Source organism: Callithrix jacchus, chromosome 1 (assembly GCF_049354715.1).
Source record: "Callithrix jacchus isolate 240 chromosome 1, calJac240_pri, whole genome shotgun sequence".
Taxonomy (NCBI): domain Eukaryota; kingdom Metazoa; phylum Chordata; class Mammalia; order Primates; family Cebidae; genus Callithrix; species Callithrix jacchus.
Window position 1 is genome coordinate 80850630 of NC_133502.1, and position 26776 is coordinate 80877405.

Sequence of the window (26776 nt, forward strand, 5' to 3'; positions counted from 1 at the left end):
ACACACAAATCTCCTTAGAAACACTTAGCTTGGTTTCTGTTTCTGACCAGATCCTGATTAATAAAATCTACATTATTCTTATTTAATTTAAAGGTAGTATTTTAATGTGTTACATAAGCTACTCAAATATAATTTACAAAATTAGTTTGGATATTATTTGGAATGTGTACCTAATGTTTGGTTATCTGCTTTAAGATTATTGATGTGAGGAGTTTTTCATCTTCTATTTAAAACTCTACCTGATTTTATTTCTAACACCCATCATATAACCATGCCATTTCCCTATACTCTCCATTCAAAATTCTTAACCAAGATTCTCATTCATTTATTCATTTAATTCAATCAAGTGTCTGACTGCACTTACTGGCATTTCTTCGAAGTTATATTTCTGCTAACAAAATAACAATTTCTAATTGACTTATAATTTTTAAAAAGTTTAAGACAAAAAATGTACACAGAAAAATATAAACATTTTGGAGTATATGAAGGATGATTTTTTTTTCTAATGCCATACTACTATAACTAAATCTTAATTGTGCTCATGGTTGGAGGAGAGTGAAAATGTCACTGATTTGGTAATTCAAAGCAAATAATAGTTAACTTCTCATATATTGCAGTTTACATTATACAAAGAAGTATTTTTCTGATGCTGACAGAAAGGACAGCAGATAGACAGAAGCAGATATACTGAGTAAAAATGAGCCTAAAGTCAGCTGGGCATGGTGGCTCATGCCTATAATCCCAGTACTTTGGGAGGCTGAGGCAGGTGGATCACGAGGTCAAGAGATCGAGACCATCCTGGTCAACATGGTGAAACTCCGTCTCTACTAAAAATACAAAAATTAGCTGGGCATGGTGGTGTGCGCCTGTAGTCCCAGCTACTCGGGAGGCTGAGGCAGGAGGATTGCTTGAACCCAGAAGGCGGAGGTTGCGGTGAGCCGAGATCGTGCCATTGCACTCCAGTCTGGGTAACAAGAGCAAAACTCTGTCTCAAAAAAGAAGAGCCTAAAGGATGAAGCTCGTGCTTCCTGGGGTATTCATTCTTGGCATGTACCTTTCTGCACTGTGAGTTTCCTTTATATACAACCTATGTGTGCTAAGTCATGTCATTCTCCCCCGACAGAAATGAGTGCAAACCCTCTTGATAATAATGGGATAGAGCCAGGGGCATTTGAAGGGGTGACGGTGTTCCATATCAGAATTGCAGAAGCAAAACTGACCTCAGTTCCTAAAGGTTTGTACTTACTTTATTTAAGATATGGTATTTTTAAATTGTCACCTTTCAATAACGATTAAATGTAATATCGTAAACTGTGAAGTATACACTGCAACTAGAAATCCTGTAACAGTAAATCTGGTCAATATAGCCCACACACACAGAAAATGCCATATGTAGTGCTTTTTTTCCTGACAGAATTAAACCATCCACTTATTTTTACTCCACTAAAAATAAACACAAAGAAATAATGAACTTTTAATTTTCCTTCTCTTTCTTGACATTTACTCATTTATACATGTCATTCTGTGAAGTACCTGTTAGAGGTGGCAAATTCTGTACAGAAGAAAGCAAAGAAAGATAGATGGGACAAGAGACTCTGTCTCCAGGCATTTAGCCACAGTTTGAGGTGGAGCCTATGTGGCCAGACTGGGCAGTCCCTGGTGCTGGCAGGAATGGATATGCCATTTAAGACAAGGTATTTTGTACCCAGCTTCTTCCCAGGTGTAATGTGAAGATTAATGGACAAATACATAGAAAGGTTTGGGGACAACATCCAGCACATAGGAAGTGATCGCTTGTGATATAATAATTACCAAGATGAGCATTGTGCTCTTTATCATGGCTTTGTGTGACCTGAGGCTAGCACCTCAAGTAGAATGCTCCTTCAGTCTGCCAGATGACCAGTGTTCTAACCCATTACTTCCAAGCTCCCTGTCTGATGATTAGCTGCATAGGATTGCCCTTCTTGGAACTCATGCTCAAAGTCTTGCTTTCCTTATTCCCAACAAGGGCATCTGCTCTCTTTGCTTTGATGACTAACTGGGTCAAAAATAACCCCTATGATTGAAAACATATTTTCACTTTCCAACAGCTGTCTTTCAGTATCCACCAGTTAAAGCTACAACTTCATCATAATCCTCTCTAATCTACTCACCTGATCCAGAAGATTAACAAAACAAACATATACAGATAATTTAAAAGACACAGTAAAGCTGTTTTTATTAATCAAGAGGTGACCTTTCACTAAGGTCACCTAAAGATCATCTAAAGTAAAAGGGGAAAGATAATTTTTCCATCCAGGAAGGCAACAGTTTAATTCAGAACTACACAAATTAAAAAAAAAAAAAACTACCTTAGTCTAGCTTTAAAGGAAGTGAATGTTTTTCTACAAGAAACAAAAAATGCTGCATTTACCTTCCCATTTTAGAAAAACAACAAAAAAATGCAAATACTACCCAATAAGTTAAACACATAAAATCCCTTTCATATGCTGGAAGCTGACATTCAATAAAGGAGAGTGAAGACAAGGAGAAGAAGGTAGAGGGAGGAGAGGTGAGACCAACAGGACTAAAGGAGGGTGCAGCAGCTCCCTCCTGGCATGGCCATTCTTTATATTCATACCAGAAGTCTTTCCTACACTGCAAAATTCTCCTTAAATTTCACAGTGTATCTTTAAAGTGAAGGTTTAGCTTCTCAGAAAGTTTTCAAGATGCTTTCAAAGCCAAAAGAAATCTTTAGAAATTTAAATTGGAATCAAATCTCTCAACTTAAATAACTATTTCTTAAGATCCCTTTGACATTCAGAATTCACTAATCTGTGAAAGCTGACTGCCTGTGTGGCATAATCCAGTCAGTATTTCCTGCCCCCGCACCCCGCCACACCCCGCACCTGGCAAGATGAAAGGATACAGATATCCTGAAGGTCCTCACCAGACCCAACAAGTTATCATGCAGAGAGGAAGAAAATGTCTTTTTTCCTTTTCATTCAGGAAGTTCTCCTGCATAATGATACTGTGTGGGGAAGAGGGTGGGAAGGTACTTCACAGAATGACAGGTATAAATTACTAAATGACAGGAAAAACAAGGAAAATTACAAGTTCATTAATTCTTAGTGTTTATTCTCAGTGTGGTAAAAAAAACTGTGGCTTAATTCTGTCAGGAAAAAATTCCAGTACGAAAGTGTGCTAACATTTGTCAGCAGTTACTGAATTTCTGCCAAATTCACACCTCTGCTTGTTTATCCTAGAGGCTGCACTTCACTATTCTCTCTGGTTACCCACCTTCCTCATTTCCTAAGGGACACAACAGTTTACTCAACTTCTGTAAGTGCTCTCCCAGATATTTCTCCCTTCTGACTTGTACAACCTACTCCAGAATAGGTGGCACATTAAACCAGCTATTTTTCTAGTGATTTTTGTATAAATGATGGATCTGCTCAATTAGAATATAATGTCTTTGAGGACAGAACCTTTACCTTACATACTGGAGGGTCCATATAATCATTCCATAAATACAATTAAGCTCAATTAATCACAATTCAAGAAATTAGAACCTTCTCAGTTTAGAAGAATTATTTTTCTGCTCACTAGTTTATTTCAAAACTCAAAGTAGATTCTGTTATCAAAATAAATTCAGCCATGAAGATTATTATTGCTATTCATAAGGATAGTTCAATTATTTTCATCAGTCTTTATCACTAATATAGAAAGGAAATATTTCAGTGAGAGTTGAAAAAAGGAAACCATTTCCCAGCTAGCTAACCAGATAGTTTAGTTGACAAATAATACTTTGTATATAGGGCTAACAAAATGAGGCTTGATGGAATGTTCTGGTCAGTCCCTTTCATTCCAACTTCAGTTCATCTGGGGAGGGTGGAGATCAGGATATGTCCCCGTGAGAAGAGAAGGAATTCACTGGGCACCTGCCATGTGCGGGGGTACTGAAGATACACTTCTTAGTTTACACAAACTACTGCTAATTGAAAGGACAGAGCCAGGCATGGTGGCTCACATCTGTAATCCCAGCATTTTGGGAGGCCAATGCAGGCAGATTGCTTGAGGTCAGGAGCACAAGACCACTCTGACAAACATGGTGAAACCCCATCTCTACCAAAAACGCAAAAATTAGCTGGGCATGGTGGTGCACACCTGTAGTCCCAATTACTTGGGAGGCTGAGGCAAGACAATCGCTTGAACTCGAGGCTGCAGTGAGCCAAGACAGCAGTTCTACACTCCAGCCTGGGTGACAGACAGACTATGCCACAGAAAAAAAGAAAGAATAAGTACTGCAATGACCTGAACATATCAAACAGAGTAAAAATCTGTGTGTTTATAATGGTGTTTACTTTTTTCTTTCTTTTAATAAAATAAAGACAGTTTCACCATGTTGGTCAGGCTGGTCTTGAACTCCCGACCTCAGGTGATCCGCCCACCTTTGCCTCCAAAGTGCTTGGATTAAAGGCGTAAGCCACCATGCCCAGCCTATAATGGTGTTTAAAACACACACACACACACACACACACACACACACACACACACACAAAACTTTAACTGGTCACCTTTGGGCACTGTGCAAATTCATTACTTGAAAGAATCAAGTTTTGCTACCTTTTCTATGAAAATAATCTTACATAGTAACTAAATAATGAAAGAAAATTATTTAAAGAAGAATTCCAGCTAATACATCCATAAAGAATGATACCAGGAAGTCATTATTTTACAATTTCTAATGGGAGATTGGATCTAGGCAGCAATCATGCATGAATGCTAAGACCCCTAGGAGGCTGATTACTTCTATCTGTATGCATCTTTGGATGAGACTACCAGGTCATAGGAAGAAGTTAAAGGATCCTGATAAATGATATCATATGGAAGCTGTCAGCCAAATCCACAAAATGAGTGTCTCAAACAAATTATTATGGAAATAAATCAAAGAAGAGGAAGATAAAAGGAGGGAGTATGTTATACATTAAGAGAGATTTCAGGCTGGGCCCAGGGCCTCACGCTTGTAATACCAGAAATTTGGAAGGCCGAGGTAAGCAGATCATGAGGTCAGGAGTTCGAGACTAGCCTGACCAACATGGTAAAACTCTGTCTCTACTAAAAAGACCAAAATTAGCTGGGCACAGTGGCAGATGCCTGGAATCCCAGATACCCAGGAGACTGAGGCAGGAGAATCACTTGAACCCAGGAGGGGGAGGTTATGGTGAGCCTCAATCACGCCACTGCACTCCAGCATGGGTGACAGAGCGAGACTTGGTCTCAAAAAAAAAAAAAAAAAAAAAAAGAGAGAGATTTCAAGAGAGAGAATCAAATATATTCTTTAAACTTCATTTAATCTTGACTCGAACAAATCAACTGTAAAATGACATTTGAGACAACGGGGGTAACTTTATTATATTAGATGATAGTAAAGAATTAATTTTTGTTAGATGTGATATTAACAGAGTGGTCATATAAAACAAAACCAAAAAAAGAAAGAAAGATGACCTTATCAGTTAGAGACTTCTAGTTGAAGAATTTATACATGAAATGATGATTTGTATACGATTAGACTTTACTCCAGCAAAAAAAAAAGGCAAAATAAAAACAGATAAAAGGTCAATAAATAATAGAGTAGATGAAAGATAGGAAAAATGGAGATAACTGTTGAAGCTGAGCATGATGGTTCATAATACTAGTTTCTATTTTTATGAATGGCTACAATTTTCCTATAATAAGAAGTTAATAAAAAGTAGGTACCAGGCCGGGCACGGTGGCTCATGCCTGTAATCCCAGAACTTTGGGAGACCAAAGTAGGTGGATCACCTGAGGTCAGGAGTTTGAGACCAGCCTGGCCAACACGGTGAAACCCTGTCTCTACTAAAAATACAAAAAATTAGCCGAGTATGGTAGTGCATACCTGTAATCCCAGCTACTCAGGAGGCTGAGGCTGGAGAATCCCTTTAACTAAGGAGACAAAGGTTGCAGTGAGCTGAGATCATACCACTGCACTCCAGCCTGGGCAACAAGAGTGAAACTCTGTCTCAAAAAAAAAAAGTAGGTACCTAAAATGTTGCTGAAATCCATAGTCTGAAACTTGAAAAGTAAACAAATGGGGGGCTTGGTTATACTTGACAACATATATCTTTCTCTTCTTATTAGGCTTACCATCAACTTTACTGGAGCTTCATTTAGATTATAATAAAATTTCAACAGTGGAACTTGAGGATTTTAAACGATACAAAGAACTGCAAAGGTAAAAGTTCCCAAAATTTTAACTTAGAACGATACCTCCTGGAGAATGTGCATAGGGACCCTAGTAGATATCACTGTCTGTTAAGCCAGTTGCTATTACAACTGGAGAGTGTGAAAAGAAAACTAGAAAGAACCACCATTATTATGGCCTCTACTGATGGGAGGGGTAAACCAAGTGAAAAGAAGAAAATGACTTTTCAAATTTCTCCTTTGTTAAATTTAGGTTAAAGAATTTTCTGACAAAACTGGGAGATGGTTGTTATGTACTGAAATAGATTATTAATAGGTTACTAAATATCTTTGTGTGAACATATATAAAAATAGGACAGGCATTAATATTCTCACTAGTTTGTGGTGTGTTCAGCTAACTTTATCACACTTAACCATCTATATAAGATTTGATGCATTTTATATCATTTATAGGCTGGGCCTAGGAAACAACAAAATCACAGATATTGAAAATGGGAGTCTTGCTAACATACCACGTGTGAGAGAAATACATTTGGAAAACAATAAACTAAAAAAAATCCCTTCAGGATTACCAGAGTTGAAATACCTCCAGGTAAAACATTCTACTTGTGTTCAGGAGATATTAGCACTTTTCTTTAGTTTTTATAACACTCTTTAGCATATCTCAAAGCAAAGATAAAGTAAGCAGCAGTGATTCAAACATAGCGACTTTCCAGGTTGCATGAGGAGTTGTAAGAAGTAGGAGAGCTTTAGAAGAATGGTTTCTACATTGATGTCACCTGAAAGCTCAGGATCCATTTCCATCTTTTGGTTTCTCCTGTTGAAACTGCTGAGGACATTGTGGCAAAGCCACTGGCACAGTAATTTCAGATTTCTAGGGTAGTAGTGGCTATGCAGAGGCAGGACTAGTTAGGAGGACATCGAGCAGGGTCATATATCCTTTTGTTCTGGAAACATTTCTCAAAGCAAAGCCAAGAGGATTAGGCTCCCAGTTTTTTCGCTATCGGTGTGGTGCTAGGATAGATATGTATATATTTTTTAAGCATTCCAACAAGAATACAGTATATAAACAATTAAAAGTCACCATCTGGAGCATCATGAGTTCCCATTTTGTCATTTGTTGTTATTAATGATCAGAAATCTTTTCCTTTTTTTCTTTTATTTGAGACAAAATTTCACTCTTTTTCCTTGGGTTGGAGTGCAATGGCGCGATCTCGGCTCACTGCAACTTCCACCTCCTGGGTTCTAGTGATTCTCCTGCCTCAGCCTCCCGAGTAGCCGGGATTGCAGGCATCTGCCATCACACCTAGCTAATTTTTGTATTTTTAGTGGAGATGGGGTTTCGCCATGTTGGCCAGGCTGGTCTTGAACTCCTGACCTCAGGTGACCCACCCGCCTAGGTCTCCCAAAGTGCTAGGATTACAGGTATGAGCCACCTCGCCCGGCCAGAAATATTTTCCTTCTAATTTGACAACTCTTTTTTTTTTTTTGAGACAGAGTTTCACTCTTGTTACCCAGGCTGGAGTGCAATGGCACCATCTCGGCTCACAGCAACCTCTGCCTCCCGGGTTCAAGCGATTCTCCTGCCTCAGACTCCCGAGTATTTGGGATTACAGGCATGCACCGCCACACCCGGCTAGTGTTTTTTTTTCTGTATTGTTAGTAGAGATGAGGTTTCTCCATATTGGTTAGGCTGGTCTTGAACTCCCGACCTCAGGTGATCAGTCCACCTCAGCCTCCCAAAGCGCTGGGATTACAGGCCTGAGCCACCGTGCCTGGCCTAATTTGACAACTCTTAACTGTCTGGGAGGGGTCATAGATTCCTTGGCGAATCAAATAAAGATTTTCAATTCGCCAAGATTCCAAGAACAAAAGTTTTTATCTTCCAAGGAGCTTGAGAACAAAACTGGGCATCAAGCCACTTTGCCTCTTCCATATTTCTTTCTGATCTTTAAACAAGGTTCGTTCACTGTACTTCTTTGAGATACAAGCCATCAAAATGAATGTAATATAGGCAGGTGCTAATCTCAAGATGACAACTTTTGCTTTGACTTTTCCAAATGCTGCATTTGAATGTCTGTTTAGCCAGTGAATACAACTTGAGTCTGTCCTCTCTCAAGCTGTCCCATCCCTGATGTCATTTCTGCTTAATTTGCTCTACAACTCTGCTTCCAGCTTCTGGTCTCTCTAAAATCTACCTCTACTCTTGCTAGCATTAATTAAATGAAGAGAATTATAACACAAACAGAAGAACACAGTCATAAGCATACAGTTCAATGAATGTCCACAAAGTAAATACACTGATGTCCAGCAGGTTTTCATTCCCAGTGAGATAGGTGCTGTGGCAAACGATACCTTGAACTGCTATTGAGCAGCTGGGGACTCAACACAAACTTAAATGTTTTAGCAATGCCTAGAATTTTCTTGATTGGACTCATATCAGTCTTACTAAGATACAAAGGCAGAATCTAGAAGTAACAACAGCCAGAGAGAATATCCCACTTTGGCCAGCTAAAGGCTTCTGCTCTTCAGCATGCCAAAATGCTGTCAGTTAAGTAGACTGCTTTTATTTCCCAGAAATCTCACTGTTACCAAAAAAGGCCAAAGAAGGAATTAGAAGGGCTGTTAAAGGGAATTAAGCAAAGTCCCTCTATTTATCATACTTTTTTAGTAAGAATTTAATTTAAAAAGACATGCACACAGCCTATAAAATTGTGACTTGTCCATTGGTGTACATAAAATTAAGTGATTTCAACTATTGATGCTGTATTACAAATATGCATATAAGATGTTGATAGATCTTTCTATAAAACAACTTACAGCTGGGTGCAGTGGCTCATGCCTATAATCCCAACACTTTGGGAGGCCAAGGCTGGTGGATCATGAGGTCAAGAGATCAAGACCATCTTGGTCAACATGGTGAAACCCCATCTCTACTAAAAATACAAACAATTAGCTGGGCATGGTGACACACGCCTGTAGTCTCAGCTACTTGGGAGGCTGAGGCAGAAGAATTGTCTGAACCCAGGAGGCGGCGGTTGCGGTGAGCCGAGATCGCGCCATTGCACTCCAGCCTGGGTAACGAGCGAAACTCTGTCTCAAAAAAAAAAAGCAACAACTTACAAAAATTTAGTTCTACTCTTCTTTGCCTTGGTCACAGAAAATGCCGGCTAATAATTCCTCACAATCATATTGTGAGCCTAACTCTTGGAGCATTACATTTCAGTGTTCTGATCATTTCTAATGTTTTATATGCATTATTATAAATATGGCACTAATGTACATGTATATATACACATAAATATGTATATGTAAAAACATGTATATATGTGTATATATAAAAGTAAACATTATATCTATCTATCTATCGAGAGGAAGGGAGGGAGGGGGGAGAGAGAGAGAGAGAGAGAGAGAGAGAAAGAGAGAGAGAGAGAGAGAGAGGGGAACCGAGAGATCCAACTGACCAGGCATTATGCTCCGGGCTTTGGCAGAAGACCTTCCCCAACACTTTCATGTACAACACATGAGCTTGAGTTGTTATAATAGATATTTAACATGCATAAGTGAGTACATCTACTTTACCTGAAAATACATTCAAGCCAATGTAAAATAAACAGATGAATAAACCCACAAACAAATGGCGACTACAGAGTATCTTCCATTAACATTTACTGGGTATTTTTAACCTTTTCTTTTTTCCTACTACAACAGATAATCTTCCTTCATTCTAATTCAATTTCAAGAGTGGGAGTAAATGACTTCTGTCCAACAGTGCCAAAGATGAAGAAATCTTTATACAGTGCAATAAGTTTATTCAACAACCCAGTGAAATACTGGGAAATGCAACCTGCAACATTTCGCTGTGTTTTGAGCAGAATGAGTGTTCAACTTGGGAACTTTGGAATGTAATAATCAGTAACTGGTAATGCCCATTTAATATAAGATTCAAAAATCCTTACATTTGGAATACTTGAACTCTATTAATAATGGTAGTATTATATATACAAGCAAATATCTATTCTCATGTGGTAAGTCCACTGACTTACTTTATGACAAGAAATTTCAACAGAATTTTGCCAAACTATTGATACAAAAGGATTAAGAGAAACAAGCATCTATTGCAGTTTCTTTTTTTTGTACAAATGATCTTACATAAATCTCATGCTTGACCATTCTTTTCTTCATAACTAAAAAGACATTCAGTATTTAACACTTTGTTATCAAGCATATTTTAAAAAGAACTGTACTGTAAATGGAATGCCTGACTTGGCAAAATTTGTGCTCTTTCATTTGCTGTTAGAAAAACATAATTAATAAAGACAGAAGCCGGACATGGTGGCTCATGTCTGTAATCCCAGCACTTTGGGAGGCTGAGGCGGGCAGATCATGAGGTCAAGAGATCAAGACCATCATGCCATCATAGTCAACATGGTGAAACCCCATCTCTACTAAAAATACAAAAAAAATTAGCTGGGTGTGGTGGCGGGTAGTAATCCCAGCTACTTGGGAGGCTCAGGCAGGACAATCACTTGAACCCAGGAGGCAGAGGTTGCAGTGAGCCAAGATTGTGCCACTGCACTCCAGCCTGGGTGACAGAGCAAGACTCCCTTTCAAAAATAAAAATCAAAATTAACAAAAAAAATAAAGACAGTAATGTGAAGAGTACATTATACTATTCTTATTATTTCTTTAATAACTTGGGTAGTACTGTAATATTTGTAATCATCTTGAAGTATGATATAATATTATTGAAATTACCTTATCATGTCTTAGAATCTGTCTTTAATGTTTAAAAGTAACTTCTTAAAGCCTTCAGTAAATGTTCATTACCAACTTGACAGATGCTACTCTTAAGGGCTGGTGTGGGCTATAGCATATGCTTTTTTTTTTTTTGTTTTTTAATTATTACCTGATTATAAAACCTCTGTAAAAATGTGTAGTGTTTATGTAAAATCTGTAACTTGCATTTTAATGACCAGTTATTATAAGCTTTTAATAGCATGTCAATTGTTAGGCTATATAACATTACCACCTCAACTCTAAGGAATATTTTTGAGATATTCCTTTGGAAGACCTTGCTTGAAAGAGCCTGACACTATCAATTCTACACCAAATTGTCTCTTCAAATACATATGGACTGGATAACTCTGAGAAACACATCTAGTATAGCCGAATAAGCAGAGCATCAAATTAAACAGACAGAAACTGAAAGCTCTACATAAAAGTTCAGAGTTCTTTATGTATTTTTTTATTGGCATTCAACATAAGTATAATTAGAAAACAGGGAAAATTTCATTAAAAATGTTGGTTTGAAATGAAATATTTGTGCTTTGATCTTATTTTTCTTCTCCCAGCCAGCCACATAAACTATTCTTCAGAAAACTCTATCCATAACATTTTTAAAGCAGTATTAATGTAAATTTTTAACAACAATACCAAAATATACCATGTAATTCCTAGGCTATGAAAGATAATCACCTTTACATTAAAATACCTCAAAAACAAGATTTTAAATAATTTGGGGGGCAAGGGGGAAAGAATAACGTTACAGATATACAAGAAGAAATGGAGAGTTTGGATTTCAAGGTTAAGAATGGGTAAATAAAGTCTTACTCTTCACAGTGGAATTACTCAACTTTGGCTCCCTTCGCATTGTGGGCCAGGTCATTCTTTGTGGTAGGGGCTGCCCTGTACATCTTTTAGTAGCGCCCTGGTCTCTACACACTAGTTGTCAGTAACACCTGCATCCCTTGCCCCCTACAGGTTTTTGTTACTTTTTTATTTTGTGAAGAGACAAGGTCTTGCTCTGTTGCCCAGGCTGCAATGCAGCAGCATGATCATAGCTTACTGTAGCCACAGACTCCTGGGCTGAAGCAATTCTCCTGCTTCAGGTTTCCACGTACCTGGGACTGCAGACACATACCACTGTGCTCAGCTAATTTTTTGTAGAGACAGGGTCTCACTTTTTTGCCCAGGCTAATACTGAACTCCTGGCTTCAAGTAATCCTCCAAGGCTTAGCCTCCCAAAGTATTAGGATTACAGGCGTGAGCCACTATGCCCAGCCTCCCCTCCACTCCTACAGTTTTGACAGTCAACGGTTTCTCCAGAAACTGACAAATGTCCCTTTGAGGAGTGGTGGAAGGTAGAAGATCTCAGCAGGTTGCAAACAAGGGCTTTACGGGAAAGTTAGTCAATTTCTAAAATGACACATCTGGAAACCTAAAGCAAAATTGCTACTTTTTTGAGCACAAAAAGAGGGAAGATCATAGTATGAGTAGAGAGAGGATGACAGAATGATTTTAATAATAAGGGTTAACCATCAGTGGTCTTAGAACTTTGACTTGGAAACCCAGTTCCATTTATAGTCTTGGGCAAGTCACCACCTCTTTGAGCCTGCTTCCTCACCTATAAAGGGGAGGGGTGACAACACTGACAAGGGTGCTATGAAGATTGAATGATAAAAATATACATGCAATGCTTTGTAAACCAGAAACATTTACAAAGGAAAATCAAAGATCATGAAGTCCTTAAAGATAAAAGAAAATAATAATCATTCAAAACTAAAATATTCTAAAGTTCCAACTGTTTTAATAAACAAAATTTTTCTACAATTTAACAAAAATAAAATTGTGATATCATGGCACTTATAAGAACATATGGAAAAGTCAAAAATGTTTATTGACATTGAAAAATACCAACATCTTGAAATTCATCATTAAACTCATAAGGTAAATACTAAGGTTAGATTATCTAAACAGATTTATCTATGATCTAAATAGTGGAGTTTAAAGTAGGTACATCTTTTTATAAAAAGAAAAAACAAAACCCCAAATTTTAAATACTGGAAATGATTTTTGAAATTCCTGCAATTAATTCACTGTGGTTTATGTTTGTATTTCCATCTTACAGCTGTTAGTCATTTTTGATTTTAAGTTTGCAAGAAACAAATCACTAATAAAAATCATAAACAACCAAAACTGCAATTAACATTTACTGTTGCAAACACATTTTATGGTGAATACAAAATACTACCCACTGGAAAAATCCACTAAAGGTTGAAAATAAGTGACTTAATATTTACTGGGTTTATTAAGGACTAAATTACTGAAATGATTTTCTTTAAGTATTATGGGGTATTCAGAAGTCACTAAAACAAAATCTTTTTTTTTTCTGAGATGAGGTCTCCCCAGAAATTGCCCAGGCTGGTCTCAAACTCTTGGGCTTAAATGATCTCCCTACCTTAAACTCCAGAGTAGCTGGGATTACAGGCATGAGCCGCCACATCCAGCATTCCAAAAGCTTTATTTAAAAAAATTCAATTTTGTTTCCCTTCTTAAGCTACCATACTATTTCTCTTTCGTTCATAATTCCATCACATTTTGAAAGAATTGCCTTACCTCAGTCTGTATTAGGCTTCTACTCACATGGACCTTAATCTGTTGCAGCTGACCTAACAATTCTCCTGAATCTATTTTCCCAAAATTATCTTAAACAAATAACATTAAACAATAGCTGATTGTATCAGTCCATTCTTGCACTGTTATAAAGAAATACCTGAGACTGGGTAATTTATAAAGAAATGATGTTTAATTGGCTCATATTTCTGCAGGCTGTATAGGAAGCATGGCAGAGTCTGCTTCTGGGGAAGCCTCAGGAAACTTCCAGTCATGGCAGAAGGGGAGGGGGGAGCAATATTTCACATGGCTGGAGAAAGGGGAGGTGCCACACACTTTTAAATGACCAGCAGGAGAACTCACTATCAGGAAACTGCTCCAAGGGAACAATCTGTCCCCATGATCCAACTACCTCCCATCAGGCCATACCTCCAACACTGGGGATTAAAATTTGACATGAGATTTGGGATATGGATCTGAACCATATTACTGATGTTCAAAGAACATTTCAGAGACTCTTCTAAATGCCTTACTTTTAATCCTCACAATAACCCCATGAAGTACTTTTACTTATAACTGTTTTTTTTAGGTGTAGGAGCCTAGGAAATTAAATCACTTGTGGCAGATCTGGGATTTGAACATAGCAGTCTAGCTCCATGCTTTTAACTATGATGGTACACTATTTTTCATGAAAATCTCTGTTCACTTTGCAAATATATCAATGAGAAAATTATGACAGCAAAAAACATCTGAGCTAACACATCCTCCATCTTTCCTTTCCTTTAATTATTACCAGGCTATTGGGCTGAGCTAACTTTGGAAGACATTTAGGCTATAGTTTAAATGACAATAGGCCTTGCCCAAAACTCAACTGCTTTTGTAAAGCTAATGAAAGGCCTTGAACTGGGGGAAGACAGGAGCCTGATTCTGCGAAGGTATAGACATAGATTGTCAGCCATTCCTGCAAATAATATAACTATTATAGACTGGCTTTTTGAGATATGTTTTCAGATTTTTTTTCCATTGCTGACTTCACCTAGATCTTCCAAACCCACTTCTGTGGTCCCATCCAGAAGCAACTGAGCCCATCGGAGGATAGTTTACACCCCCTATGATTTCATCTCTGCTCCAACCAATCAGCAGCAAGCCTTGCCTCCCCAACCACTTCGCCAAAATGGCCTTTGAAAAACCCTGAATCCTCAGGAGTTTGAGACCAGCCTGGCCAAAATGGTGAAACCCATCTCTACCAAAAATACAAAAAATTAGCTGGGCATGGTTGTGGACACCTGTAATCCCAGCTACTTGGGAGGCTAAGGCAGGAGAATTGTTTGAACCTGGGAGGTGAAGGTTGCAATGAGCACAGATTGTGCCACTGCACTCCAGCTTCCTGGGTGCCAGAGCAAGACTCTGTCTCAAAAAAAGAAAACCCCTAACCCACAAGATGATTTGAGTACTAACTACATCTCCCATGTGGCATGACAAGCCTGTGTCTGTTAAATTCTTTCTTTACTACGATACTGTGGTCTTCATTTGTGCAGCAAGCAGGAAGAAACCCAAAAGTGGTTGCAACTTTGCTAACTCACATTATGCCTTTCTGGTTGTCCTTTAGTGGCTAGTCTTCCCCAATATTCTTCATTTGGTCTCTTCTCTCTATTCCCTAACAATTTCATTCATTTTAGTCATCTTTAAGGTGAGTCCTTCAAAATCCCCCACATCTCAAATGCTGACCTTTTTGATAAGTAGCAAACTTAAACATCTGGTGCCACAAAACTCAATCAAAATGAACTTCATAAACAATTTCCTTCAAACTCATAAGGTCCCTCTTGACTCTGTTTTTCCTCCCAGCTGTGCAGTTCTAAACTTCTAGGAGTTGCTCAGCTGATTTCTAACCTTCTGGCATCTCTACAAAAAACCAGGTGCCAAGTCCTGCCATACTTTCTCATGCTTCTTACATCCATTCCTTCCTTTTAATCCTCAGTCACTGTATCACAATCACATTATTGTTGAAATACGTGAAAGGAAAGTAAAATCTCAGGGCCCTAAATTCACTATGCTAGGGGTCCCAACCCTAGGGCCACAGACCACAACTAGTATGAACTGGAACACAGAGCAGGAGGTGAGCAGTGGGCAAGTGAGCAAAGCTTCATCTGTATTTATAGCCACTCCCCTTTGCTTGTGTTACTACCTGAGCTCCACTTCCTGTCAGATCAGCAATGGCACTGTTACTGGAGGAGTATCCAGCTTGTACGTTCTTGGTCACTCTAATCCCGAAGAATGGGGAAAGAGGCCCGGGAAGCGTGGTGAATTTTCCATCCAAATAAAATCCTGGACCCAAAGAGTTTTGTGGAACAGTAATTTATCAAACAGAGAGACAGACGGGGGTGGGGGGCCCTCCCACGCTGTTGTGGTGGGAGGGGAACCCAGAGAGGGAAATCCATTCAGGTAGGAGCAGTTGAAGTTTTAACCCTTGAGTTATTCTCTCCCCATTCATGTTCTCATCCAGTGATAGGAGTTCTTTCAAACTTCCTCTGGATTGATTGATCTTTGACTATGATACCGGATTGGCTACTTGTTTTATAACCCTGAGTAACAGAGGCCCCTCCTCCCAGAGCTTTTGGCAGGAATTTGGGACCAAAGAGCCCTACCTGGCTTTCAGCCAGGTAAGATGAGACAAAGAATTTTACCTGGTCTGCGTGGAGGTGCTCAAAGAGCCCCAGCACCCTGAGGCGGGGAGCCAGGAAAATTCCTGCATTTGAAACCCCTCTGGTTTCCAGAGGAAGGTGTGGAGGAGGTGCTCAAAGAGCTCCAGCCGCCTGAGGGGAGGAGCCGGAAAATTCCTGCACTTGAAACCCTCTCCTAAGGGAACTGGGAAGAGACGTTTCTTTAACACAGTCCCTCAGCATTAGATTCTCATTGGAGCACAAACTCTATAATGAACTGCACATGCGAGGGATCTAGGTTGTGCATTCCTTATGAGAATCTACTGTCTGGCCGGGCACGTTGGCTCGCGCCTGTAATCCCAGCACTTTGGGAGGCCGAGGCAGGTGGATTACGAGGTCAAGAGAGGAGCCCATCCCGGTCAACAAGGTGAAACCACGTCTCTACTAAAAATACAAAAATTAGCTGGGCATGGTGGTGCGCGCCTGTAGTCCCAGCTACTCGGGAGGCTGAGGCAGGAGAATTGCTTGAACCCAGAAGGCGGAGGTTGCGGTGACTCGAGATCGTGCCATTGCACTTCAGTCTGGGTAACAACAGCGAAACTCCGTCTCAAAAAAAAAGAGAATCTACTGTTTGATGATCTGTCACAGTCTCTCATCACCCCCAGATGGGACCATTTAGTTGCAAGAAAACAAGCTCTGGGTTCCTACTGATTCTACATTATGGTGATTTATGTAATTATTTCATTATGTATTACAATGTAATAATAATAGAAATAAAGTGTATAATAAATGTAATGCGACTGAATCACCCTGAGACCATTCCCTCCTCTCACACCTATCTGTGGAAAAATTGTATTCCACAAAACTGGTCCCTGGTTTGGGGACCAAAAGGTTTGAAGTCCACTGCACTATGTTAAAGAAGAAAAGTTAAGCTGAAAGCTGAGCCATGCAAGAAACTCACTCCTTTGTTTAGAAACATTTAGAAGGCCAGGTATCCCCACAGGTAGGTCCTCTGTTTATCTTAGGTAAAGTGCTGATTTACTGAGCTGAGAAGAATACATAGTTAACTATTCCTCCAGCCTTCCCTCCTTCCCTTCTCTTCCTTCCTTTTTTGCTTTCTCTCCCCCTTCCTCTTTCTCTCTCTCTCTCTTTGTTTTTCTTTTACTGAAAAGACAGAGTCCCACTCCATTGCCCAGCTTGGTCTTGTCTTTTCTATTCTCCAGAGGATATCAGACACCTTGGTTGCAAGGACTATGCGTTAGTCATCTTTGCATCCTCTCTCTCCCTCACCAAAGAAAACATGCTGCCTTGGTTCAGTATATATTTCTGAATGAAATCACTGAAGGATGCTTAGTAGCGAAGGAAAAGAAAAAAAATTTATTCACACCCTAGGAACACTGTGTGTATGTGCATGTGTGTGTGTGTGTGTGTGTGTGATATGAAGTTTCGCTCTTGTTGCCCAGGCTGGAGTGCAATGACAGAATCTTGGCTCACCACTACCTCCGCCTCCCCAGTTCAAGCGATTCTCCTGCCTCAGCCTCAGCCTCCCGTGTAGCTGCGATTACAGGCATGTGCTACCATGCCCATCTAATTTTGTATTTTTAGTTGAGATAGGGTTTCTCCATGTTGGTTGGACTGGTCTCGAACTCCAGATCTCAGGTGATATGCCTGCTTAGGCCTCCCAAAGTGCTGAGATTACAGGCGTGAGCCACCACACCTGGCCATACAATACGTTTTTATCTGACATATCTTCTTTCACTCTAGTAGCTCACCTTACCTTGTAGCTCTACAAGAGACTACAGTTATTATTTGGAGGTGTAGTGTTATATTCTACATTATACAGAGGTAGGACAAATGGTATTTTTCTCCAATGCACTTTTATTAAGTATTTATTATTGGAGGCATTCATTATAGTTTCTATCATAGGCTCTGAGGAACTCTGGAACTGATTTTCCCACCCAATCATCTCTGACCAGTAACAAGGAAAACATTTCCAGCAGGTTATATCTCTCTTGGAGAAATAATAAAAAATTAAAGAGCTGCTTCAAAATGAACCCAAATATAGAAAAAGAATAAAATGTTAAAGGGCATGAAGAGGCAGAAACACTGGGATAACTCAGGCTAAGGCACAAAAGCACATGCCAGTCATTGGCTTTATAGTCAAGGCACAATCATTTGTATAATGTTCTGGTATTAAGACTTCCAGTGATAGAGACTCTTTTTTTTCTAGAGTGTTAGCAACTTGTATTCTTTACATTTTGTTTTTTATTTTAGGCAGAGCCTTGCTCCGTCACCCAGGCTGGAGTGCAGTGGCGTGATCACGGCTCACTGCGACCTCCGTCTCCTGAGTTCAAGTGATTCTCCTGCCTTAGCCTCTGGAGTAGCTGGGATTACAGGCACCTGCCACGACTCCTGGCTAACTTTTTGTATTTTTAGAAGAGACAGGCTTTCACCGTGTTGGCCAGGATGATCTCAATCTCCTGACCTCGTGATCTGCCCGCCTTGACCTCCCAAAGTGCTGGAACTACAGGTGTGAGTGAGCCGCTGCACTTGACCCTATTCTTTTACGTTCTTACCAAGGAGAATTTACGACAGAAACAAAAGTAAAAGGAATAATATATTTCTGTGCACTTCTCACTCAGTTTCAAAAATTATTAATTTATAACTAATAATTTCATTTATACTTCCATCCCTATTATTTTCTTAATAGTAGCCTTTTTTTTTGAGACAGAGTCTTGTTCTTTCACCCAGGCTGGAGTGTAGTGGTACAGCTCAGGTCACTGCAACCTCCACTTCTAGGGTTCAAGCAATTCTCCTGCCTCAGCTTCTCAAGTAGCTGGGATTACAGGTACCCTGCCATCATGCCTAGCTAATTTTTGTATTTTTAGTAGAGACAGGGCTTCACCATGTTGGTCAGGCTGGTCTTGAACTCCTGACCTCAGGTGATCGGTCCACGTCAGCCTCCCAAAGTGTTGGGATTACAGATGTAAGCTACCACGCCCAGCCAATAGCAGCTTCATTGAGATACAATTCATATACCATATAATTCAACCCTTTAAAGTACACTATTCATTTATGTTTATACTCAGGGTTGTGCAACCATCACTACAGTCAATTTTAAAACATTCTTGTCAGTCTCCAAGATGGATAACTAGATGTAGCCAGAGGGAACATCTCCAACAGAGGGACCAGGACATCAGGAAGACTGGCACACTCCTAGCAGATCTTCAGAGGGAAGGCATTAAGAGTAGATAAGGGAAGACACAGATGTAGGCTCAAGGGGAAGGAAGCAGGGAACCCTGCATGGGGCTACTGCACACCAGGTCTCATTGCTGGACCCCAATGACACTTGAAGAAGGGGTGACTGAAAGGACAAAGAGCAACCCACTTTCACCACAGGCCTCTGGAAGTCCACTGGATGAGACACTGTGACCACCACACACATTTAAGTTGGCAAAGAAAGCTGCTTAGGGAAGTGGTAGGCACAGAACTCCATATGGTGAGGAACCCAGAGAGTTTAGTGCAGGAGCATCTGCAGTGGAACATGGACAGGGACACTCACCCCTCTAGGCTCCACTTGCTCCCAGAGGAGACATCAGCCCTAGCGGAACTGCTGGACCTTAACTCCATGAGACAGGGCTGGTCCAACCAGAGTGACGCCTAGTTTGTTGGTATCTCTGAGGGCCCCAGCCTGGCCACACCTGCTGGCAGTACAGCTGCTAGGTACCTCCTGGGGGCCCGTATCAGCTCCTGTGGTGGCAGACCTCACCTGACTAGCAGAGTGCTCCAGCAGAGAGGCCACTGCTGACATGTACCAGCCTGCACATGCCCTCTCCCCACTGCAACCTCCCCCATGCTGCTTTGCCTGCAGACACTCACCCACAGCCACCCTCAACATTACTTTAACAGAGCACATGAACAAATGGTGCTGGGACAACAATATGTTCACAACACACCGCATGCTGAGCTTAAAATGGGACAGAGATATAAGTGAAAGAGCTAAAACTATTAAACTCTTAAAACAGACATAAATACTCATGAGTTTGGATTAGGCGATGACTTCTTAGATGTGACACCAAAATCACAAGCAAAAAGAAGACATAGATAAACTGGACATCACCAAAATTAAAACATTTTTTCTGTCAAAGGATATGATCAAAAAAGTGAAAAAAAAAAAAAAACACCCCATAGAACAGAAGAATTTTGCAAATCATATATTGGTAAGGAACTTGTATCTAAAATAAAATTCTTAAAACTCAATAATATTTAAAAACCCCAATTTAAAAATGGGTGAAGGATATAAATTGACATTTCTCCAAAGAAATGGCCAAATAAACACATGAAAAGATAGCATCACTAATCATCAGGGAAACAGAAATCAACACCATAATGGGACACCTCATTTCATACTCTCAGTATAAAATGTAAATTGTATGCTATGATTATAATTTGATTGAAATAGATTCAGTATCTCAAAGTTGAGTGACCAAGGACCAGCTGTAAAAGTTTATAATTTATTTATTGACTGATCCTCATTGACCTGCAGTGTGTATGTATCACAAATCAAGCAATCATATATGTCTACTTATTTCTGAGCTTGACATCTACTTCTAAGCCTGAATTTTTGTCCCATGGATCTATAGGTTAACATTTTGAAACATACCAAGTGCTCTCCAACTTTGTTGTTTCATCTCAGGATTGTCTTGGTTATTCTAGGTCCTTTGCATTTCCATATTAATTTCAGAATTAGCATGTAAAATCACACAAAAACCACACAGAGATTATTATTGAGATTGCAGTGAATCTCTGGATTGGATCATTTTGGAGAATTGGCATCTTAGCAATAGAGTCTTTCAATTAATGAGCTAGCTATTCTTTAATTCCCTTCTTGGCATTGTTTTATAGTATTCTGATAAAAGTCTTACACATTTTTTTTTTTTTTTGAGATGGAGTCTCACTCTGACGCCAGGCTGGAGTGTTGTGGCGAGATCTGGTCTTACTACAGATCTTAGCACTCCCACGATGCCATTCTTTTTCTTTCCTTATTAAATTGAGAACTTTTACCTTTTCACTTAAGGGAAGCACTTTATAGATTAAGCTTTTCGAACCCATGGCCAGGGGCCACATGCAGCCCAAAATGGCTTTGAATGTGGCCCAATACAAACTCATAAAATTTCTTAAAATGTTATGAGATTTTTGGTGAATTATTTATTTATTTTAACTCATCAGCTATCGTTAGTGTTAGTGTGTTTTATGTGTGTCCCATGACAATACTTATTCTTCCAATGTGGTCCAGGAAAGCCAAAAGACTGGGCACCCCCATTATAGATTCTCTTTGACAAAAAGGTTACTAGAATATAAGCACTGGGATGCCATGACAGGTGATCGGATAACCCTATGTGACTACCGGGAGGTGAGTGTTTATAGCGTGGATATGTTTAGCAAAAGGATGATTCATGTCCTGGGCTAGATAGAGCACAGGACTTCATCATGCTACTCAAAATATCATGCAATTTGAAACTTAGAATTATTTCTTTCTGGAATTTTCCATTTAATATTTTTGGACCATGGTTGACCATGGGTAACTCAAATGGGGGAGCAAAACTGTGGATAAGGGGAGGCCACTGTAACTATTTACCTGAGTAAACATAAGTAACAGAAATTCTGGTTCCTGGGTCTCTATATTCACCACTCTTACCCAAACTTACAATCATTTCAATACTTGGAAGACCAAAAAAATTTCCTTTCACCCAAATGGTACTTGTAGTAATATTACATAATTCTACAGAAAATACAGAGGAGATCAGACCAATAAGACTCAAGGGCATTCCAAGAATTTTAACATCGGATTGAGGAAGAGGACTAGATATAAAGTGATACTCCATAAAAATAATAGGAAGACAGAGAAGGTGGCATAGAAAACCAAAGGAGCCACACATGTTTAAATGTAGAGCAGCCTCATTGAAACCCCTTCATTTTAAAATAATAAAACTGATTCTCTAGAGAGACAGGTGACTTAAGACCACCAACTCATGAAAGGCTGTGGCCAGGGCCTCCCATGCTGGTCAGCCACTGTGATTTAATAGGTAGTGGGAGCTGGAGTGGGGAGGGGGGTTCTACAATCTCTGTTTACTTGGAAACACAGAATAGCTTATCACTTATTTCCCACATATTTTTTAAAATATATACATTTTGAATTATTTTTTCCAAAAATAAGCCCATTAAATTTACTGAAAAAAATTACCTAATTGTCACCATGGGAGGGCAGTCTTATTCTAATAAGCCGTAGAAGTCTGAAAACAAAGATATCAAAGCCAGGTCTACTTCAAAATTGTCTTAAAACACTATTATTATATTTTTAAAATTTAGACAATGACATCTAATTAGAAGCAAAAATAATAACATGTAATCTGACTAATAAAAATACTTAGGAAGGCAAAAAAATGAAATATTTGAAAACTAGGACAAGTAGAATTGTGCTTCCTATATGCAAGTATCTAAGTCACTTCACCATACTAGAAAATCTTAATAAGAACAAAAGAACAGCATCAAGCATTTACTAAGGCCATAGGTAGCAATAACAAATGAAGCAGTTTATTTATTTATTTTTATTTTTATTTTTTGAGATGGAGTCTTGCTCTGCTGCGTAGGCTGGAGTGCAGTAACACAGTCTCAGCTCACTGCAACCTCTGCCTCCAAGGTTAGGAGATTCTCCTGCCTCAGGCTCCCAAGCAGCTAGGATTATAGGCACATGCCACCATGCCTGGTTAATTTTTGTGTTTTTAGTAGGGATGGGGTTTTACCATGTTGGCAAGGCTGGCCTTGAACTCCCGGCTTCAAGTGATCCACCTGCCTTGGTCTCCCAAAGTGCTGGGAATCCAGGCGTGAACCACCACGCCCAGCCACAAGTGAAGCAGTTTAAATGCAATATTTAAATATCAAGTACTCAATCATCGTGAAATCTTATGATGGTAGACATAGACACAACAATATCAAAAATTATAAGAAAATGCAAAGAACTTACAAAAGTGAAAACGATTTGGAAAAAGAACAACAAAATTAGAGGATGTATACTCCCAATGGCAAAACTTACTGTAAAACCACCCTAATTAGGAGAGCATGAGATTGGTATAAGACAGACACATAGATCAATAGAACAGAACTGAGAATCCAGAAACAAAGCTGAACATTTATGGTTAACTAATTTTTGACAAAGAAATTAAGAAATTACAATGGGGAAATAATTGTCTTTTCAACAGTGCTGATACAACTGGCTATTCACATGCAAAAAAGTGAACTTAGACTCTAACCTCATACCACACATACAAATTAAACCAAAACATATCATAGACCTAAACATAAAAGATAAAACTTATAAAATTCTGGAAGAAATAGGAAAAAATATTTAAGACCTTAGGCAAATAGTTCTTAGACTTGACAGCAAAAGCATGAATAATAAAAGGTAAAAATTCATAAATTAGTCCCAGCGCAGTGGCTCATGCCTATAATCCTAGCACTATGGGAAGCTGACGTGGGAGAATCACTTGAGCCTAAGAGTTCACGACTAGCCTTGGCAACATAGGGAGACCTCATCTCTGCAAACAATAAAAAAAAATAAGCCAGGTGTGGAGGCATATGCCTGTGGTCTCAGCTATTTGAGAGGCTGAGGAGGGAGGATCACTGGAGACTGAGGTGGGAGGATCGCTTGAGCCTGGGAGGTTAAGGTTGCAGTAAGTTGTGATTGAGCCAGTGCACTCAAACCTGGGCAACAGAGTGTGACCATGTCTCCCCAAAATACTTTATAAATTGGACTTTACAAAATTAATATTTATGTGTCAAAAGGCTATTAAGAAAATGAAAAGGCTGGCTGGGTGTGGTGGCTCACACCTGTAATCCCAGCACTTTGGGAGGCCAAGGCGGGAGGATCATAAAGTCAGGAGATCGAGACCATACTGGTCAACATGGTGAAACCTCGTCTCTACTAAAAAATACAAAGATTAGTTGGGTGTGGTGGCAGGCACCTGTAATCCCAGCTCCTCTGGAGGCTCAGGCAGGGGAATAGCTTGAATCAGAGAGTTGGAGGTTGCAGTGAGCCAAGATCGCACCACTGCACTCCAACCTGGCGACAGACAAAAAAGAAAAAAGAAAAAAGAAAAAAAGAAAACGAAAAGGCTGGGCACAATGGCTCATGCCTGTAATCCCAACACTTTGGGAGTCAGAGTGGATTGCTTGAGCACAGGAATTCGAGATCAGTTTAGGCAACACGGCAAAACTCTGTCTCTACAAAAAATACAAAAATTAGCCAGGTGTGGTGGCACATGCCTGTGGTCTCAGCTTACTCAGGAGGCTGAGGCTGAGGTGGGAGGATTACTTGAGCCCAGCAGGTGGAAGTTTCATTGAGCCAAGAACCTACTATTACACTACAGCCTGGGTAACAAAGCTAGACTCTGTCGCTGAAAAAAAAAAAAAAAAAAAAGGGAAAAGGAGAGAAAAGAGGAAGGAAGGAAGGAAGGAAGGAAGGAAGGAAGGAAGGAAGGAAGGAAGGAAGGAAGGAAGGAAAAAACACTAATTGAACACTAGAAGAAAAATATTACAAACTATATATTTGATAAAGGACTTATAATCAGAATATATAAAGAACCCTTATAATGTGTAATAAGACAAAAATTCAATTAAGTAAGGGCAAATTGATATAGTTTTGATGTAATCCTACCAAAATCCCAGCAGGATTTCTTACAGATATAAACAAGATCATTCTAAAATTTATGTAGAACTAGAATAGCCAAAACAATTCTGAAAAAGAATAGAGTGAGAAAAATCATCCTACTTGATTTCAAGACTTATGATATAACTACAATAATCAAGATGAGGTGATGTTGTCAGGAAGACAGATAAATAAATAAATAGAACTGAAAAAGAAAAGCCAGAAATATGTCTATGTGCAGACAACTGATTTTTGACATAGGCATCAAAGCAATTACTGAAGGAAAGACAGTCTTTTAAACAAATGGTACTAGAACAATTGAATATCCATTGGCAAAAAAAACCTCTCAAACCTTATATAAAAATTAACTCAAAATGAATCATAAAAGCAAAATGTCAAGCTATACTTTTAGAAAATAACATAGATGAAAATCTTTGAGACCTAAGGCTTTGTAAAGAGTTCTTAGGTATGACACCAAAAGCATGATCCATAAAAGAAAAAAATTCATTAAACTGAACTTCACCAAAATTTAAAACTTTTGGTCTGTGAAAGATGCTGACAAGAAGATAAAAAGGCAAGCAACAGAATGGAGAAAATCTTTGCAAACTACATATCCAACAAAAGTACTCCTAGTTCTAGTATCTAGAACTCGTAAAACTCAACAGCAAATAAACAATTCAATGGGAAAATGGGCAAAGGACATGAACATACATTTCACTAAAGCGAATACACAGAGAGCAAATAAGTACATGATATAATTCTGAACATCATTAGCTATTTAGGAAATGCAAATTAAAACCACAGTAATATATTACTATACACCTATCAGAATGGCTAAAATAAAAATATGTTACAATATCAAATGCTAGTGAGGATGTAGAGAAAGTGAATCACTCATACATTGTTCATGGGAATGTAAAATGGTACAGTTCTTGTGGAAGATAGTTCGGCAGGTTTTTAAAAACTAAACACATGAACTTACTATACAACCCAGCAATTACACTCTGGGCATCTAACCCAGAGAAATGAAGACTCATGTAGACACCAAAACCTGTACATGAATGTTTAGAACAACTTTATTAGTATTAGCTCAAACTGGAGGCAGCCCAAATGGTCTTCAGTGGACAAATAGTTAAACCAAACCAACTCTGATACATCTATTTCATGGAGTATCAGTAATCAAAAGGAATAAACCAGTGATACATGCAGCACCTCAAATGAATCCCCAGAGAATTATGTTTAGTGACAGGAGACATTTCCAAAAGGTTATATACTGTATGATTCCATTTCTTTAACATTCATGAAATAACAAAACTGTAAAAATTGAGAAGAGATTAGTGGTTGCCAGGAGTTAGGGATGAAGGGGAAAGGGCAAGAAATTTATGTAGCTACAAAAGGGCAACATGTGAAACTCTTGTAGGGATAAAAAAGTTCTGTAATTCTACTATTTCAACCTCAATATCTTGATTGTAATACTGTGCCATAGCTTTGGAAGATGTTATCACTAGGGGAAACTGGGTAAGGGGTACATGGGATCTTTCCGTATTATTTCTTATAACTGCATGTGCCTCAATAATGATATCAAAATAAAAATTTTAATTGAAAAGTAAATGATTACAGTAGAATCTAAGGTAATAGGAGAAATCAACAGAAAGGCCCACTTGAGAATGGTTTTATAAAATGGCCAGACAATATTTTTAATCACTCTGAACCTTGGGGGTTTATAAATAAAACAAAATGAAAAATGAAGGTCATAAAGACAAACATCTGAATCTTGAAAAGATGACTACAGATTGCCTGAAAAGAGTTTCGT

General features: G+C 39.0%; 2 protein-coding genes across 5 annotated transcripts in view; one reads left to right on the forward strand and one right to left on the reverse strand.

Moving 5' to 3' along the window:
- The window catches only part of ASPN (asporin), a 29312-nt gene extending 17788 nt beyond the window's left edge, over positions 1-11524 (forward strand). Inside the window, exons 5-8 of the mRNA XM_002742719.7 lie at positions 1124-1234; positions 6142-6235; positions 6658-6796; positions 9916-11524. Coding sequence (XP_002742765.1) covers positions 1124-1234; positions 6142-6235; positions 6658-6796; positions 9916-10113 — 542 coding nt within the window. The 3' untranslated portion in view covers positions 10114-11524. The remainder of the gene's footprint in view (positions 1-1123; positions 1235-6141; positions 6236-6657; positions 6797-9915) is intronic.
- Positions 1-26776, reverse strand: part of CENPP (centromere protein P) — a 287077-nt gene that overhangs the window by 139055 nt on the left and 121246 nt on the right. The gene's annotated exons all lie outside the window — the stretch shown is intronic.